Genomic DNA, 17,262 nt, shown 5'->3' with positions numbered 1-17,262 from the left:
GAAAAGTAATAAGTCTCTTTTTTTAATTAAACCTTTTCAGAAGTGAAGAGTCACACACACACACACATTTATATATATATATATATATATATATATATATATATATATACTATAATGCAATCGAGATATCTTATCATTGTAAAGACTTTATTTTTAATAAATAAATTTCTACGACTCGGATCCTCTACTGTACATAATTTGTTTACATTTAAATTGGAGAAATCATATTGCTCTTATATCTAAAATGGAGTTTCGTAAAGATTTGCTAATGATATATAGATTTAAGAATCATATAAGCTTTTAATAAGCAAATCTTCTCAAACACAGGTGAGTATTAACTACTGGGCCAAAGCAGATTGATTATAAAATTTTTATTAAATAAATAATACCCACAGTATATTTTTCCTGTTTTATTTATATTTTGAATATCACCAATTTTAAAATTGGTAATAACAATTGTTTATTTACAAGCGTTTTACTATTTAATACATACTTATATTTAATATATAATTTTTGTTTATCATTGGATATATAATTCTATATACATCATATATTTTAGGGATTGTTGCTTTATGAATATATTTAATGTCAAAAATTAAATACATATATACATACTTCCACCAATCACAATCTTTTTTACAACTATTGCAATACCTGGCATAATAAATAACATTTAACCATGTGAGCAACATATTAAATAGAAAATTGTCTGAAGTTTTCTTATTTATCATGAACTTTGCTGTTGCTCAGTAATATATAAATATCTTTCCAAATTCCGATTTTGGCTACTAGTAATAACTGTTGATGTGAGCGAAATTAAATTGAACTTCCAAAATTAGATAAGTAGGTTAGTGCATGTATGTGTGTATGCAAACCAAAATTTCGTACCTTTCGTATAATGTAATAATAAAATATTTTTTTTATATTTAGTTACAGAACATAAACTAAATATTCACACTTCTATTTTTTAAATAATGTATAAAAAAGTCAATTTAAAACAGGTTGAAAATTTACCTTCATACAACGGTTCAGCTGTATAAAAGATTATTTATATGTACAGCCATATAAACACACACCTAGATATATATATATATATATATATATATATATATATATATATATATTTATACGTGGGTGTGTGTGTGTGTGTGTAAAAAATAAGTGCACAAACCGAAATTTGGATTAGCCTGAATTATATATTTAAATGTATGTGGGAGAATCCAATAAACTTGCACCACAAGCAACACAAATTTTTGTATCCTTTTCATTTACTAAAGTGCATTTAGAACACTCCTTTCCACCACTTGTTAAAGGTTGAATTTCTGATCCACCTTTCCTTGATTTTCCACACATCTCACATATATCTTTACCGATTGAGTTATTAAATGTACATGTAATGCACTGCCAAAATTCTGTAATATATTAAAAAATTATATTTATAGAGCTTTGAAATATAATGGATTATAGAATATACCTGATTTTTTTGATAATGGTTTCGATATTTCTAATTTTTCAGAACTTTTATTTGATGCTTTATTTTTTTTGTATACTTCAGTTTTTGATTTGTTGTTATTAATTTTATTAGTCACGATTACTTCATTATCTTTGCTTGGTTTTTGCAGGTTTAGTGATTGCAGTGAATATTCTAACTTGGTGATATTTGATGAACTATTATTCTGCATTTTCTTTTCCAAAACATTTTCTCTGTCACCAAGATCTTTGCTATATCCTTGTTTTTCTAAATCTCTATATACATAATCCCAAGTCTCAAAGCTCTCATCAGTTTTTAAACAATCTTTATTGTTATTAATTTTTTCAACTTTGTTAGTAAATTGTTGTGGAAGGTTTGATTTGTACGAGTTAGAATCCACTTCATCATACTTATAAGATTGTTGTGACAACTGTGGCATCATCTTAAAGATTTAAATAAAAATATCATTATTTTTTTTAGAAAATAGAATAAAAACATTTTAAAACAATTATATCTTCTCACTACACAACTATCTAATCTTACTAATAATAAAAATTATGTTTAAATTAGTTTAAAACATAAAAGATAAATTATAGGATGTTGTAATTGATGTCAAATTGATAAAATAAATAAATTAGCTTCAATCGACTTACATTTTGGCCACCATCGACTTCAATTAACTGACCAGTTGCAACATGAGCTTGGCCAGTGTAGTCATTAAGATTTTGAGAAACAGCTTCATTGTTATAACCATACCTAACAAAATTTTTAGCTGTGGGATTAATATAATTTGGCATCATATAATTCGGCATGCCATTTTGAAATGGTATTGGAACAGCATTTGCAATATTAACAGGAATTGTTATCGCATACGCAGGTGGGTGACCATAGCAGTTCAAACCATATGGATTTTGTGGAACAAACTGTCCATATAAGCACTGTCCAGGCAAATCAGAGGTCATAACATTTGACATGTTTCTGTTATATAGATGTGAATAATGCTGATATTGTACATCTATAAATATTTAAGGAATAATAAACAAATATGTAATCATTAAATGATTTTTTTTTCATTATTACCATTTACAGCAGCATAAGAATTACAATTATTTTCTGGTTTACATTGTTGATAGTTGTTTTCATTATGCCTGTACAACAAGGCTTTACTAGCCTGTTCCGGACCTCCAATATGCACTTCCCTAAATTGTAATGCTTCTAACCATTTAATATTACATACTGCAGATACTGTTTCCCAAATATTTTTTAAGATCTTGAAACAACAAAAAAATTAAAATATTGATTATAGAATTAATAATACTATTAGTTAATTATAGTTTTTACCTCACACTCTACAAATGCCACTAAAGAATCTCGACTAACATGGGCAACTTGATCTGGGCAAATGGGCCCTTCAAGTAAAAGAGTGCTTCCATCCACACGTTTATAACCCATTGCTTCAAATATAATTTCAGCACCAACAAGATTTTCCTCAATTTCATGTTTATAAAACCCACAATACAACTGATAATTCAAAAAGAGCTCCAATAAATCAAATATAATGTTATTAACCAATCAAAATTATTATCATGTAATTATAAGATTTAGGATACATTAAGAGATCTACAAAGCAAAATCATTAATGCCTAATATAACTGAAATAACCTTAATTTCTTTATATTCCTTTCTCCATGGTTGTGTAAGTAAATTAGCTGCATATCGAGCGATTGCATTCCAGGCAAGCGCAGCACGATAACCACTAAAGTTTTGTAATCCAGCAGACTTATGAAGAACTTGCAAAGTTTCTCTTAATACAAACTTCCTTGAGTGTGGTACAATGCACAAGAATTCTCTTATAAAACCTAATAAAACAATCAATTTATATAATAAAAAGTGAGTAATAAAATATGATGTTTATAAATGAGTAAGACATAATTAAGTCTTCGCTCTTGAAGTTTTTAAACTAAAACGTTTTGCAATAGATGTTGTGAAAACTAGAGAGACCAATTTTAATCAAAAGTATATAAGAATAACATTGAACTTACCCTCAAGTTTCTGTCGTTGTTCAATTTTTTGTGGACAATCATCAGTTTCTAAATAACTAAAATGCATTTGATCAATCTGCTGTTGCAAGTCTCGCAAATGATCCTTTGTACCCCAATCAAGAATCCTATGTGGGGCCTCCATATCCAACATTTTATTCATAATATCTTCAGATGAATAAAGGAAACTGATCATGTAATTGTGCACATGCTTTTCTAATAAAATGAATTACAAGAAATTAATAAATTTATATCTATATATATATATATATATATATATATATATATCAAAAAAATATATATACGTACATATATCATACACATTATGATTTATTTTAGATCTACATTTCTATATCACATTTTAGAAAATTATTGACATTCCAAATGTGGTTTCACTAAAAATAAACTATCTATAAATAAACATTGTTTTGACTTCAAGTATTTATCAAAGCTTGTATTTTCCACAAAAAAGCATTTATTTATTAAAAATTTAAATAAGAGCTATTTGAAACTAGATGACATTTGACTAGCATTTAATTATTTAAAAATTATGTTCTAAGATAGTTAAAATGTATTTAGTTAATCAATTTTAATAAATCGCGAAAATTATTGCTAAATTAACATATTATTTAAACGAATTGATATTAAGTAATTATTTAATAACACACGAATATGTATTTACAAACTATTCAATAAACTTTAATATTTTAAATAAATATTAGTATTTTGATTTTGACATTTATCATTGGTTCGTATCCAAGATGAAGTTCGTGTTCTCTTGTGATGAAGATAAGAAGATGGTGCGAGTTTTTCTTGATTTCGTTCTTTAAATAATAAATATTTATTAGATAAAATTTATTTATTAACTAGTAGTGTATGGCATCGTGCCTTAAGGCTTCAATTGCTGAAACTTTCCGTGTTGTTTTTGTTTAGTATATTTTTTTTTAGTTTGAAATATTTCGGAAATTTTGAACTATTATTCAAAGCAATCGCACTGCTTTAGCTGCATAGAGACGCAATATCGAAGCGCGTATGCGCCGCGTCGCCGTCTAACGGACAAATGATGTTACGAAAACCATAGAAATGTAAACAAAATTGATACACATTATTAAAATCTTCATAAAATATCTGATAATTTGATGTCTAATGATCATTTTTGACCTCAAAATTGCATTTTTTACTAAATTACTTTTTTTACTAGATCTCCTGCCTCCCAAAATTTAATCAGTTCTTCATTTTGTCAATACAAGTAAAATATTTTTTGAATTATTAGAATCAGACGCTCTGTTCTCTTAAAAGCTAAGTTCCCGTTCTTGGCACTTTTTGTCCCGTGTCTTCGAAACGGCTAGACCTGCCTGTGCCAAAAACTAATCAGCACGTCTTCTTATCAATACGAATCAAATGTTTTTTGAATAACTGAAATCGGTTGAACAGTGTACGCGAAATCGTCTACGAAAATTTGTATCCGCACACACACACACACATATACACATTACCCACACATACATTAATTTTTTCTAAGGTATGCCAAAATGCTCAGAAACCTCTAAAAGTTAAAGATATATAAAAATTTTCATTTTCGATTTTTTTGCCGATTACTATAACTTGCCCTACGGGAGGTTAATTACTGTATTTTAATGTTTAACAATGTAATAAAAATTTTAACTTATATTAAGATGTTGCATAAAGCATACCTGTTCTTCAGAATATAAATATATTCTAATTTAAATTAGAACATTGTTTTTACAATTTACATTGTCAAATTCTCTTTATAAATAGACAATTTATTGTCTATTTATAAGAGATCGTTCAAGTAGTACGTAAACAGATTTATTACATTATTACCCCCCCATCCCCCCGTCAGCCCCCCCAGTAAGCAAAGTAAGCTAAAGCTCTTACCCCCTACCCCCATGCTTACGTAAACATTTTGCAATTAATGTAAAAAAATAAAAATACTACCTATGACGTAATCATCATCCAGACTCCCCTGCCCCCCATGTCAACCCAAAATAAGCAAATCAACAACCCCCCGCCCCCCTATAGTGCTTACGTAATACTTGAACGGCCCCTAATAATTAGCACTGATGTTTTATAGAAACGATAATATTCGCTATTGTAATTAAACGATTTATTAAAATTGAATATTTTAATTATTATATTTATTTAAATAGCATGCATTTCTATATTTTCTAATTGGTTTCGAAAGGAAACAAAATTTTCTCAATACGATTTTTAGGCGCGCGATTTAAACTTGAAGAAGATTTTTTCTAAAGTAAGTCTCAATTATAATTGTCATGCATGTTTAGACTATATAATATATTTATTAGAGCGGGTAGATTTGTATGGGTCTATTTGTATGGATACTAGAGATCAAAATAAGATACTTTGCTGAAGTAACCTTTAAAAGGATTTCTGAGGTCTCGTGTTTTGACCCAAAAATAAGGGTTAAAATTTGAAAAATTTCATTTTGAACCATTTAGAGTGCCCCAATCACGTTCGAATATATGAGCGACCCCCACTAACTTTGAAAGGCCGATTCACCCATACCCATGGCTCACCCTCTAAAACCCTCCCTGCTAGGTTTTTCAAAATTTAACCCTTATTTTTTGTTCAATGAACGGGACATCAGAACTCATTTCAAAGGTATGGTTTCTATTGAATAAAAAAATTAGTTTTCTGCAAATTTTCATGAAACGACTTGGTCGACCGTCTCACAAAACTAATCAACGCTAGATTTTATCGATTTTCATCGAATGGCCTTTGAATTTTTGTAATCGGTTCAACCTTTTTTGAAAAAAGTTCAAATTTTGGTCTTTCACTCACGTATTTTCTCCAATTTTTTTTCTCCAAAATAAAGGCTTTTTTCGTGGAAAATACCATCTTTGATAAATTCTTGATGTTGAAATAATGTTCAAAATTGATTTTTTTAATAGGTTTTATAAGAGAATTCTAGTGCATTGTACCGCACTCAAGAAACTTTGCAAGTTCTTTATAAGTCTGCTAGATTATTTAGTGGTTATCGTGCTCCAAATTTGTGGTTAAAAGATTCAGAGTGACTTGAAACGTCGAGAAAACATAAAATTATCAAAATGGATTTTCAGGCTAAAACATAGACTTCATCTAGATAAAAAAAAATTGAACAAAACTTGTAAATATTTATAGACTTATTTTCATGAACAAGTTTTAATTATAAAATTAATTTTAGTACATCAACGTTTTCCAACAACGTCATTATTTCTGAAGTGGCACAACGATACTAGTACAATAATAACAAAAAGCCACACCTTAATGCAATATTGTTCTAATTAAATTACATTAAATAAAAATTGAATACTTCCACTAAAAAGTTTCATTTTTTTATTTTTTATAATTAAGTGGGCACTTTTCATTTGATTAAAGCTAAAATTCAAACTAATATAAAAATTAATATCATCAACAATATGAATGTAAGTTATAATAAATAATACAATTTTTTTCTTATGTGCACATTTACATATCACTCATACCATTAATCGGTCTCTTGAAAGAACTATATCACAGAAATAAATGACACGAATGCTACGATTCTTGTCAACCTTTTGTTTTTGATATTTTAAAAATGTCAAAATTCTAACGATTTCATACAGTAAAAATAACTTTCATCAAAATTCGGGGCGGTCATGCCTTTAACAGGTTGATAAAATGCTATCGTACAATATTAATCTTTTGGTGCAAAAGGGGGCTAGACTGGATGTAGCCAAAAATGTTTACGGATACAACAATCATACGTAATGAGACTTTTGAACATTTTCCAGCTGATTTAAGAAGAATTCGCATCCCAAATGGCTCCAAGGATGGTGTATGTCGTATACAATGCGATTTTTTTAGGTAAAGAGTATTTTTACTAAGTATTATGTATAAATACCACTTTCAGAACTAATTTCCAAGCAAGGTGTATATCGTCTATAATTTGATAATTTTAGGTAATGAGTATTTTTATTAGAAAACACCATAAGTATTTTGAAAACGGTACTCTAAATACGTTTTCAACTAATTTAATATTTTCGGTACTTTAATTATAGCAGTATCGCATATAAATTTAAGAGCATACATAAAATTTCCCTTTAAATACAGGGATCATGAAATGTACTAAGTATTAGTAGTACTAAAACTCTTCTAAAATAGTATTCCTGAGTAACAAATAATTCTTGTAAATTACCTTATAAAATTTTAGAAAACTTACTTTCCAATTATCAACTCTATATTTTGCATATTTTTGCAAAATTTATTTTGCAAACGAGTGACCTCAGTATATTTTCTTTTAAGTTGATATTTAAATATATAGAAAAAAAATTTATTGAAAATTTAAAAATTATAATTTCAACTATAATTTCTGAGCAGAGATTTCTGCAGCAACGTTTCTTCGAATTACCGAAAAGTTGGTTGATTGATTGATATATTATTTAATTAATTATGTATTAATGTTACAATTTTCCCAGCATGGATATAAGGTATAAAACAGCTGAGGATGGAATTAAACTCTGTATTCAAAAACCAAGATTACAAGAATCAGTCGACCAATTTTCTACTGAAATAGAAAACTCTAATTCATCATTGCTAAAAATTGAAGATTGCAAATTGAACGAAGACAAAAAAACAAGACAATTTTCGAGTTCTCAGCGTCAACATAAAATTAGGCCCAAACACAGTCATCTTGTCAAAAAAGAAAAAATTCACTCAGCATCATCAATAAACATGATCAGCTGCACTATAGAAAAGCCATCTCGTGAACACAGCTCCGAAGACACTGTAAAAAGTGAGAGGAAACGCGTTAAACACAAAAGAAGTTGCCAGAAACCAGATCGCAAACCAGGCGTTTTATCTCTGTGTGTTACTGATTTAGCAAAACCTTATGAAGAATTCAAGGAAAAGTATTGCGAGAGAGACACGGATTCATTTTCTGTTATCTCAAGCGCTGTTAAATCTATCAATGGGCCATATCTTGATGAAGAGTGTCCTAAACGCAGCAAAAAGCACAAGCACAGGCACCGCGATTCTTCCTTAATATGCGCTAGGCAGTTGGTTCAAGTGGCCCGTTTGTTGAACGACGAAGACTTTCGAAATAAAATACTAAAAGATAAACATAATGAAAAACGTAAACGTAGTTCTAAAAAGTCTGATTCTACTCCGTCCGATGAACAAGCAGTTTTTGCAAAACACCCGAAAAAAGATAAAAGTAAAAAAGAAAGAGGTTCAGCTAAAAAGAAACATAAAAAAGATAAAACTGACGTAGAATCTTTCGTTGAAAAGAATAGCAACGTTAGTACTATAGTCGATGGCGATATGAAAGCTCAAGCTGCAGTTAGCACTAATAATGCAGTTGAAAATAATTTTCAAATTTGCTTGCGCAAAAAAACACCGCTTCATACAAAATATTATAATCCACCGCACTTTAGAGAAGAAGAAAAAATTGGGGATGTAAACGATTTTATGAGCGCAAACATTGGCGATGAAGAAATTTTAGAATCTAAACCGATTATGAACACATTGTTGCAACATATGTTTGACGGAAATGCATCCGAACAAATTATAGCATTGACATACTCCAACAAAGGGTCAAAAAAGAATAAAAAGTATAAAATTAACAAAGAATCCAGCAAAACTGATAATATGAATGAAATCAGCACTTCCGGCAACTTTAGCAATAATGAATTCGGCAGAACTAAAATAGTAAACTGCAAAGTTCGTTTGCGTAAGAAACATATAGTAAAAATGCAAGATGAATGTTGTCAATCTTCTTTTTCTTATGCTGAATACGATTCAAATATCGTGAGTGATGCCACAGAAGACTATCCGTATCAGAATGGACTCGTCAATGAGTGTAATCATTCAGCCGATCCTATAAGGGAGAAATATAACGAATTAATTGGCGATAATGCCCATAACCAGTCATCTCTTAAAGGCTCATCTCTTGATCTAGTACTTTTTCCCGCATCAGAAATGGCTATTCAAAATTGTGCAAATCTTATGAATTCAACAGTTTCAATTGTGGTGATAAAATTCGATGTAAAGACAATGATATCGAAATAAATCGCCGAATACAACATACAGGACTTCTGGAACATGATATAACGGAAAATGAAACAGAGCAATATGTAATTGATTATACTCCAGATGATTCAAAGTTATCTACTCAAATTGATAAAGATATTTCATCAGATGACTCTTTTATGAACACAAATGTAGACAAAAAAGAGATTAATGTTATCAAACCAGCAAGTACTATTGATGACTCAAAAACCGAACAGAGCAATGAGGAGACTAGTCCGCAAACCTGTGAAGATAATAGTAGTTTTGGATGTTTAGAAAATAGCATATCGCTTGATAAATCATTTAATAACCCCATAACTAACGTATTAGTTATGCAATGTACAATGCCGTTGCCAGCACAATCACCACATCACATTTATCCAAAAGCTCTCAAATCTTTCAATGCTAATTCCAAGGTTTTGGAATGCGACGATTTTTCAATAATAGTAGATGAGGATCGTATAAATCATGAATGTAAAGTTATATTGGCCGCAAAGCAGAATAATTCATTATCAAATTATGTAGAGCATTCAGAAGCGGATACAAAAGTTATCGCCGCATGTCCTTCTCATATTGAACTGAAACCTGTATGTGCTTTTACTACACCTGTAAGAATGAAAAATGAAGAACAAACTGCACAATACGTGTCAAAGCCTGAAAGTGAGGAATATACTATGAATAAGGTACGAATGTAATAAATACATTTCAGGAATTGTGTTAATTATTTTCTAGATCTTTACAATATTTTAATATGCAATCCAACAAAAGAAAAAAGTAGATATATAACAAGCATTAATTACATTTCTTAACAAATCGCTTAAAATCATGTATTTAAATAGCCGTTTCACTGGTCCAGTGCAACGACATCAATTGCAAAAATTAGTAAACTTTAACCAGTAGTATTTGATACGATGGTTTTATTAAACGTATAACAAATCTCTATTATTTTCTACATATTCGTAGTTGAAATGTGGACTTTAGTATTTTAGTTTAGTTTATTTGACTTTAGTGCAGATTATGAAAATACTAAAGTCCCCATTTCAACTACGAATTAATCCAAATATAAATAATCCTACGGGCGTATAGCCTGCAATTCAGATTACAAAAATTATTCTAGTTTACAATGGATAAAGAAATCACAAATACACCCAAGAAACCAAAGTTACGGCGTGTATCTTGCAAACCAAGTAACGAAAGTAAAAATAAGTCATTGGATAGAAGAAAAACTACCAGATATATGGACAAAATTATAAACGATCTCACTTTAAATCCAGCGCTAATATCGTCCGAAAAGGAACAAGAGAAAGAAACGATTTGTAAAGATGAAAATCATCAGGTTGAATTCAAAACAAGCAGTAAGTCTTTAGGAAAAACATGCCCATTCAATTGTTATGTCGGTGAGCACAAAGCAGAAGTTGGTGTTCAATCAGAACCGCCAGACTTGGATGAAAACGGATCTATAAAGTATTTTTCAACATAGATTGAGTTGAATATGTAAACCATTTTGTTAACTTCAATTAAATAAACATTTTCAGGAGTCACCGATCCTCAACTTCCATAGACGCAGAAAAAAATATAGAGACAGTTAAGGAATCTCATAGCCATGATGTGGGCATACAAATGGATCCTGAAGGTTCAATTGTGGACTTCGATATGGAGTCAGTATACAATATAGTAAATTTGCTAAATCATTAAAATCTATATTTTAATATATTTTTTTCCTTAAATCTAAGACCCGTAGCAAACCCCGAGCCTCAAGCAGAATCTGCGGAAACGGAAGACTCAATAAATGAAATTGAACAAAAAGAAGTTCAATTTGAAGAACCAAAGGATACCAAGTAGTAGCCTTACATTTAATAATCTGAAATATTGAACAATACATTTTCAATTGATTGATTATTAGATTATATTGATTTTGACATTGATTTATTCAATTTAGAAATTTATTTCTAGAGTTTCTCCGGCTACAGTATCATTTCCTGATGTCGAACAAGAATCTGAATTTGATGGCCTATCCACTAAAGTTATTCCAGATAAATTGAAATATCAAAGGTTCAGAATAATTTGTTTAGTTAAACGATTATTGATTAAATTATAAGTATTACTTCTGCATTATATCACCAATTTTACGATTCATAACGAATATATTTTCTTAAAAAGATGTAGCTAATTTGTAAAAATAATTTTTCAGTTATTTGATTTTGACTACTCTAGACTTCGTAACGGGAAAATAACTTGAAGTAACTAATATTCACAATCAAACGTGCTTGAAAAGTTTTTCTGTATCAAATTGAAAATCAGTTAATAATATAAACTGAAATATTGTTCTTCAATTTCCAGGGCATCAAAACTTTTTCCAGGTTTGTGGAGTTCCGGTGATTTGGAAATACCTGATGACGAATCAGACTTGGAAAGGCTAGTCCAATTTTTACATATACACACACATATATATATATATATATATATATATGACTATACATGTAAATTATGTTTAAAATATTTAGTATTTTATTACCTTTCAGGGAATCCATTATTTCGCCAGCTTCAGTTGATGAGCAACTACCAGACCCCAGTGTTTTACCAGAAACTAACGACGCAATGAAAGCAGTTGAAACTAAAAAATCAACTGAAATTAAAGTTGATACAATTGATGTATTAAAAGATGGCGAATTGTCCCTTACCTCCTCCGAACTAGATGAAAAATGCGCAAGATACAAACAAACAGTTAATAATTTTCATAAAATCATTCACATATATTTACAAATTTTCGATTTTTTCCTTTATTCTTTCAGGCAATTCCCGATATCACAGTAGCACAGTTTAAACATTGTTTCGACTTTGGTACTTTAAATGTGGAGAGCTTTGAAGCAGATCCAGACGATGTAGAAGAAAAGTTAATTGAATTACAATTGAATATGAAGCTGTCGGAATTTTTCTTTGTTCTTGGACATACAGTTGACGATTGTTATAAAATGAATCGAGATTATGTCTTCTGCCACTATGTCCGGGCAGCTTTGAATGAGGTAAATATTTAAATAAAACCTTTTTCGGAGTGCCCAATATAATTATATTTATAATTTTATTTCTCTAAACTTATAAAAATTTACATAATCTATGTGTTTGAAAAAACTATCTTCTTCGGGAACTATTAATACAAACGATTTTTTTGTTCAACTATTTCAAATATTGAATGAATTTACTTTTTATCATTGACAGATAAATTTTAAAAAATATCAGCGAGTATTTTTCTTATTTCTGATTAAATCGTATATAATTATTTTAAATATAAGACACACTAATAATTTTTTTTTTTTAATTCAACATTGTTACAAATGAAAGAAATATAATATACATGTGTAACGTTGATGGATTCCCACAATCTCTAATACTAGTTCTTTATTTAATATTTTGTTATTTTGTAACTATGTTGTATATAATTATATAATTATATTTAGATTATTTTATAATATAATACACTTTTATATTCAAACTTAAGTCTTTCATCATTTTCCAAAAAGTTATACACACTCATTGATCAATATTATTATCTTTCTAAAGTGTATTCATTTTTACTAACTATACATTTTTTATTTTTTGTAATATTTTTAGGCTATGGTATGGACCAAAGTTTTAACAACAGTTCAAGGACAATTGATTCTACGTTTGTCGGATGAGGTAAACAATTTCAATATATTAATTAACTAAATCATAAATAATTTACTTTTTAACAATTTATTTATATTGTATAAAAAAAACTGCTGGACATAAAGGTTAGTTCTATAATCCTATACACAATTGCATATAATTCTTACATTTGCTTACTGACAATTAGTAAATAAGCACGATATTATATTATTTTAACAGAAACGTTGATTTTTAAATGAAAGAAAAGTAATAAAATCGAGCATAAACCTACAAATAGTCAAGTCTGATATTGAAAAATTCAAAAATTCTTATGAAATACTCAATGTTATCAATTTGTTCTTACCGAATACAATGTTGTCAATTGTATTTGGTATAATCATGTTCATTTATGGGTATAATATATACCGTATATACTTGAGCAATGTCGTTTCATTTACATTTAAAAAGATTTAAAAAAAATCAAAATGTTCGATTGTTTATTTAAAAAAAATATGAACATTTTATAAAATCATTATTTCTCATTCTTTAAATAAAATAATATGGTGGTCTAAAAATACAAGTTACCTGTATAGTGCAATTTATTATCAAGATTTTACTTTGATTTTAGACGAGATGTTTTCCCCACGTCAAACAATATTTTCTCAGGTTGGTGGAAGCAATTGTGAACCGAAGAATCGAAAATGATGGAATTCTCGATAGTTTTTTAAATCTGATTACATTTATGGAAACCGGACAAGTATCCAGAAAAGCTATGTCTTCATATGAGGTGAATGAACAATTACTATAATAAAACATAATTTGAATTTGTATATTCTTATTATATGCTTAACCTTTTTTAGAAACTCGATGAACGATTAAAACATTCAGGACTGGATTCCCATAAAGTTTTCAACACGTTCATGGCGCTTAGAAAAGAAATAACAAAAACAGTAATATATTTTAGTTTATTTTAGTTCAAGATTTTTAACATCTTCAAACAAAATTTCTAACTTGACTTTCAGAGCAACAAAGATTTAACATTTAAAGAAGAAGCGCTCCTGAAAGAACTCGCCCAGAAGTCTGTAGCTAACAAACTTAACATGCAACATAGTAAAACAATTGCCCAGTACATAATCAAAGGAAAAATTACTTATAAATTTAGGTTGAAAGGTAATATAAAGGGGAATGAAATTTGTCGTTTTTAAGTAAAGTAATATGTAAACTTTTTTTTACACAGCCGCTATAGAATTTATGGAACGTCATAAAAATAAACAAGTCGAAATAATTCAATTCGAAAAATTCTGTGGAATTTTAACTCCCAGCATGAGACCAGAATCGACTAGAAGAGTTGGCCGAAAAATTAATAGGGTGTGAAATGTTCAAAACTGTGTATCTGATTTCCTTTTCCCTCATCAGCAATGATCGTGACCGTTTAATGTTTCATTTTCAGAAGAAATAAATTTCTAATTTTCAATATAGCATTTTATTTCAGAAGGTAACTTGTGTATTTGTATTTAATATATAAAATACGTACTATTTAATATCAATTTGAGAAAATCTATAATTATAAATATATATTACATATAAAATTATCATAATCACATATAATATGGCTTCCATGTGAAAATATACATGGTCTAAATAAATCTAACATAATAACAATACTCTAATAATTAAATTAAATTGGTAATATATTTGACTACGTATATACCACGTTCTAAATAAAATTTAAATTTTTGTTACTTTTATATTTATGGCACAACGTTCCAAGGTGTAAACGAACCCTCCTTTGCTGCTACAAACTATTAAAAAAATATAGAAAATTATTAATAAAAATCTTGGTTAAATTGTTATAAAAATCCATAGCGTTAGAAAAATTGGTACCTTGCGAGTTATGTTATCTTGACAAGCCATGCGTATTCTTGCTGCAGTTGCAGGAGATTCTAAATAGAAATATTCGTTCAAACCAGAATCACTTCGAGCAGCTGAAATAGCTTCTTTTATGGCAAAGAATATGGAAGACGCCAAAAATAGAGGAGGCTCTCCAACAGCCTGAACGATTAAATAATATTAGATTTCTCCATTAATGAATATACTTAAAATTTAATACCATTACCTTTGAAGAATATACAGCCCTAGGGTTCGGAGCTCCTTTCAGAAGCGATACGTTAAACACTGTTGGAATATCTCCAAAACCAGGCAACTTATAAACACCAGGTCCTCTTGACATCACCATACCTTGCGGGGAATAGATCATCTCTTCGATAGTGAATAATCCATACCCTTGCATAAAACCTCCTTCAACTTGACCGATATCAATCGCAGGATTGATACTCGATCCCAAATCCATCACGATATCTGTACGAACCACCTGATGGTCACCTGTCAGGCAATCAATTTCTACTTCACTGCAAGCCACTCCATATGTAAAATAGTTGAAGGGATTTCCTGAATTGGTCGCAAAATCATAACCAATATTTGGGGTCGCGTAGAAGCCAGTTGCTGAAAGCCCTACTCGATCCATGTATGCTTGTGCTATCCAAGCGAACCAATCTTTATCGGGCATGGATTTTTTATAAACGGATAAACGATCGTTAATTTTGTTACAAGCGTCTAAAACAGCCATCCCATTAAGATCTGATCCAGCGCTAGCAGCTGTGGCTGATGTATTGGGAACTTTGTCGGTTGAAGTTTCAGAAATATGTATCAAATCTGGTGAAATATCTAAAGCCCGTGCAGCAACTTGTATCATCTTTGTATGTAACCCTTGGCCCATTTCTGTTCCACCGTGAGAAAGGAGTACGGACCCATCTTTATAAACATGTAACAACGCACCAGCTTGATTAAAAATAATGCTGTGAAAGCAATACCAAACTTAGTTGGTACAACACTAATGCCACGTTTTCTCCAGCGGTTCATTTTGTTAAATTCGGCGATTTGGGATCGCCTTCGATCAAAATTCGCGTTTTTGAGACATTCATCCCAGCACATTTGTAATCTGCAGTTCCCAGGCATTGGTTGTAATGAGTTAGTTGCTTTTCAGTGTAGAGGTTCAAGCGCATTACCTCAATATAATCACGGCGTAACGCATGGGCCACCTGACGCACTATATGTTCACCTGCAAACATACCTTGGGGGCCACCGAAGCCCAAAGGCTGTATTAGAAGGTAAATTTGTACGGCACACCCAGGCATGGACACGAACTATAGGAATGAAGTAGGAATTTTCAAAATGGAACATAGCGCGTTCAAGAACCTGGTAGTAAAAAATAATAAAAATGGTAAATGAATCTGAGTAATTCACATGAAAAAATAAACGGTTATTAGTAAATACACGGCTACTTTCAAGCTTACCGAGCAAGACAAATCCATGGAATAACCTCCATTATTATAAATTTTAATATCGCACGCCGTAATCTTGCCATCTTTATTATAAGAAGCTTTATATTTGCAAAGGAATGGATGTCTCGTGCCAGATATAGCCATGTCTTCGTCTCTATCAAGCATTAGTCGAACAGGTCTGCGCAATTTGGAAGCGGCTAAACAAACAGGAAGGGACACCATCATCGCCCTTGATTCCTTACCGCCAAATCCGCCGCCCATGCGCTTGACCCGCACCGTAATACGGTTGCTTGGAATGTCGAGCAAATGTGAAACCATGTGCTGTAATAGAATTTTAGTGCAAACTGTAATTAGACAATCTCATAGATAGCATTTCATAAGACATGTTTTCCTGTTTTACAAATAAACTACATTTCTGTAATATAAAAAAAAACTATGCAAATAATGCGACAACGAAAATAAAACTGATGGAAATTTGAAGTTTGAACCATGATTTGAGCCAAAAGTAAGTAAACTACACATATCGTCGGCCGGAATTTATATTAAAGTTCACAATTAATAATAATTGGATTTTTTACCATTATTATATTAAATGGTTTTAAAATCCATTATATTTTTTAAAACAATCCATAAATATGTATGAAAAATTAATGCTTTATTATTCAACCGAACAAAATTATAAGCAAATTGAAAATATTATTCTATTCTTAAATGCCTG

The 17,262-nt window shown here is 30.0% G+C and overlaps 2 protein-coding genes across 3 annotated transcripts; both read right to left on the bottom strand.

Annotated features, from left to right (window-relative positions):
- Window positions 1-1,140: 1,140 nt before the first annotated feature.
- LOC113363175 (protein tamozhennic) lies at window positions 1,141-12,151 on the bottom strand. 2 transcript variants are annotated; one of them, XM_026605652.1, is made up of 8 exons: window positions 12,095-12,151; window positions 3,514-3,726; window positions 3,134-3,330; window positions 2,813-2,992; window positions 2,552-2,741; window positions 2,125-2,486; window positions 1,475-1,913; window positions 1,141-1,412 (listed from the first exon to the last, which is right to left on the bottom strand). In XM_026605652.1, exons 1-8 carry the CDS (start codon window positions 12,108-12,110, stop codon window positions 1,201-1,203), a joined length of 1,809 nt encoding a protein of 602 aa, XP_026461437.1. In that variant the 5' UTR covers window positions 12,111-12,151; the 3' UTR covers window positions 1,141-1,200. The 2 variants fall into 2 exon arrangements, with proteins under 2 accessions (XP_026461437.1, XP_026461438.1); XM_026605653.1 differs by lacking the exon at window positions 12,095-12,151 and adding an exon at window positions 3,820-3,932.
- A 2,746-nt stretch (window positions 12,152-14,897) lies between these two features.
- On the bottom strand, window positions 14,898-16,862 carry LOC113363633 (xanthine dehydrogenase-like). Its single transcript, XM_026606122.1, is given in 7 exon segments — window positions 14,898-15,005; window positions 15,088-15,255; window positions 15,320-16,050; window positions 16,053-16,211; window positions 16,214-16,353; window positions 16,355-16,458; window positions 16,557-16,862. Coding segments are annotated over 7 exon segments (1,659 nt in total). The 3' UTR covers window positions 14,898-14,954.
- Window positions 16,863-17,262: the final 400 nt, after the last annotated feature.

Source organism: Ctenocephalides felis, unplaced genomic scaffold, assembly GCF_003426905.1.
Source record: "Ctenocephalides felis isolate EL2017-DRISC unplaced genomic scaffold, ASM342690v1 CF-g0.4_SCAFFOLD_00845, whole genome shotgun sequence".
Taxonomy (NCBI): Eukaryota; Metazoa; Arthropoda; class Insecta; order Siphonaptera; family Pulicidae; genus Ctenocephalides; species Ctenocephalides felis.
This window is presented reverse-complemented; position numbering and strand designations above follow the sequence as displayed.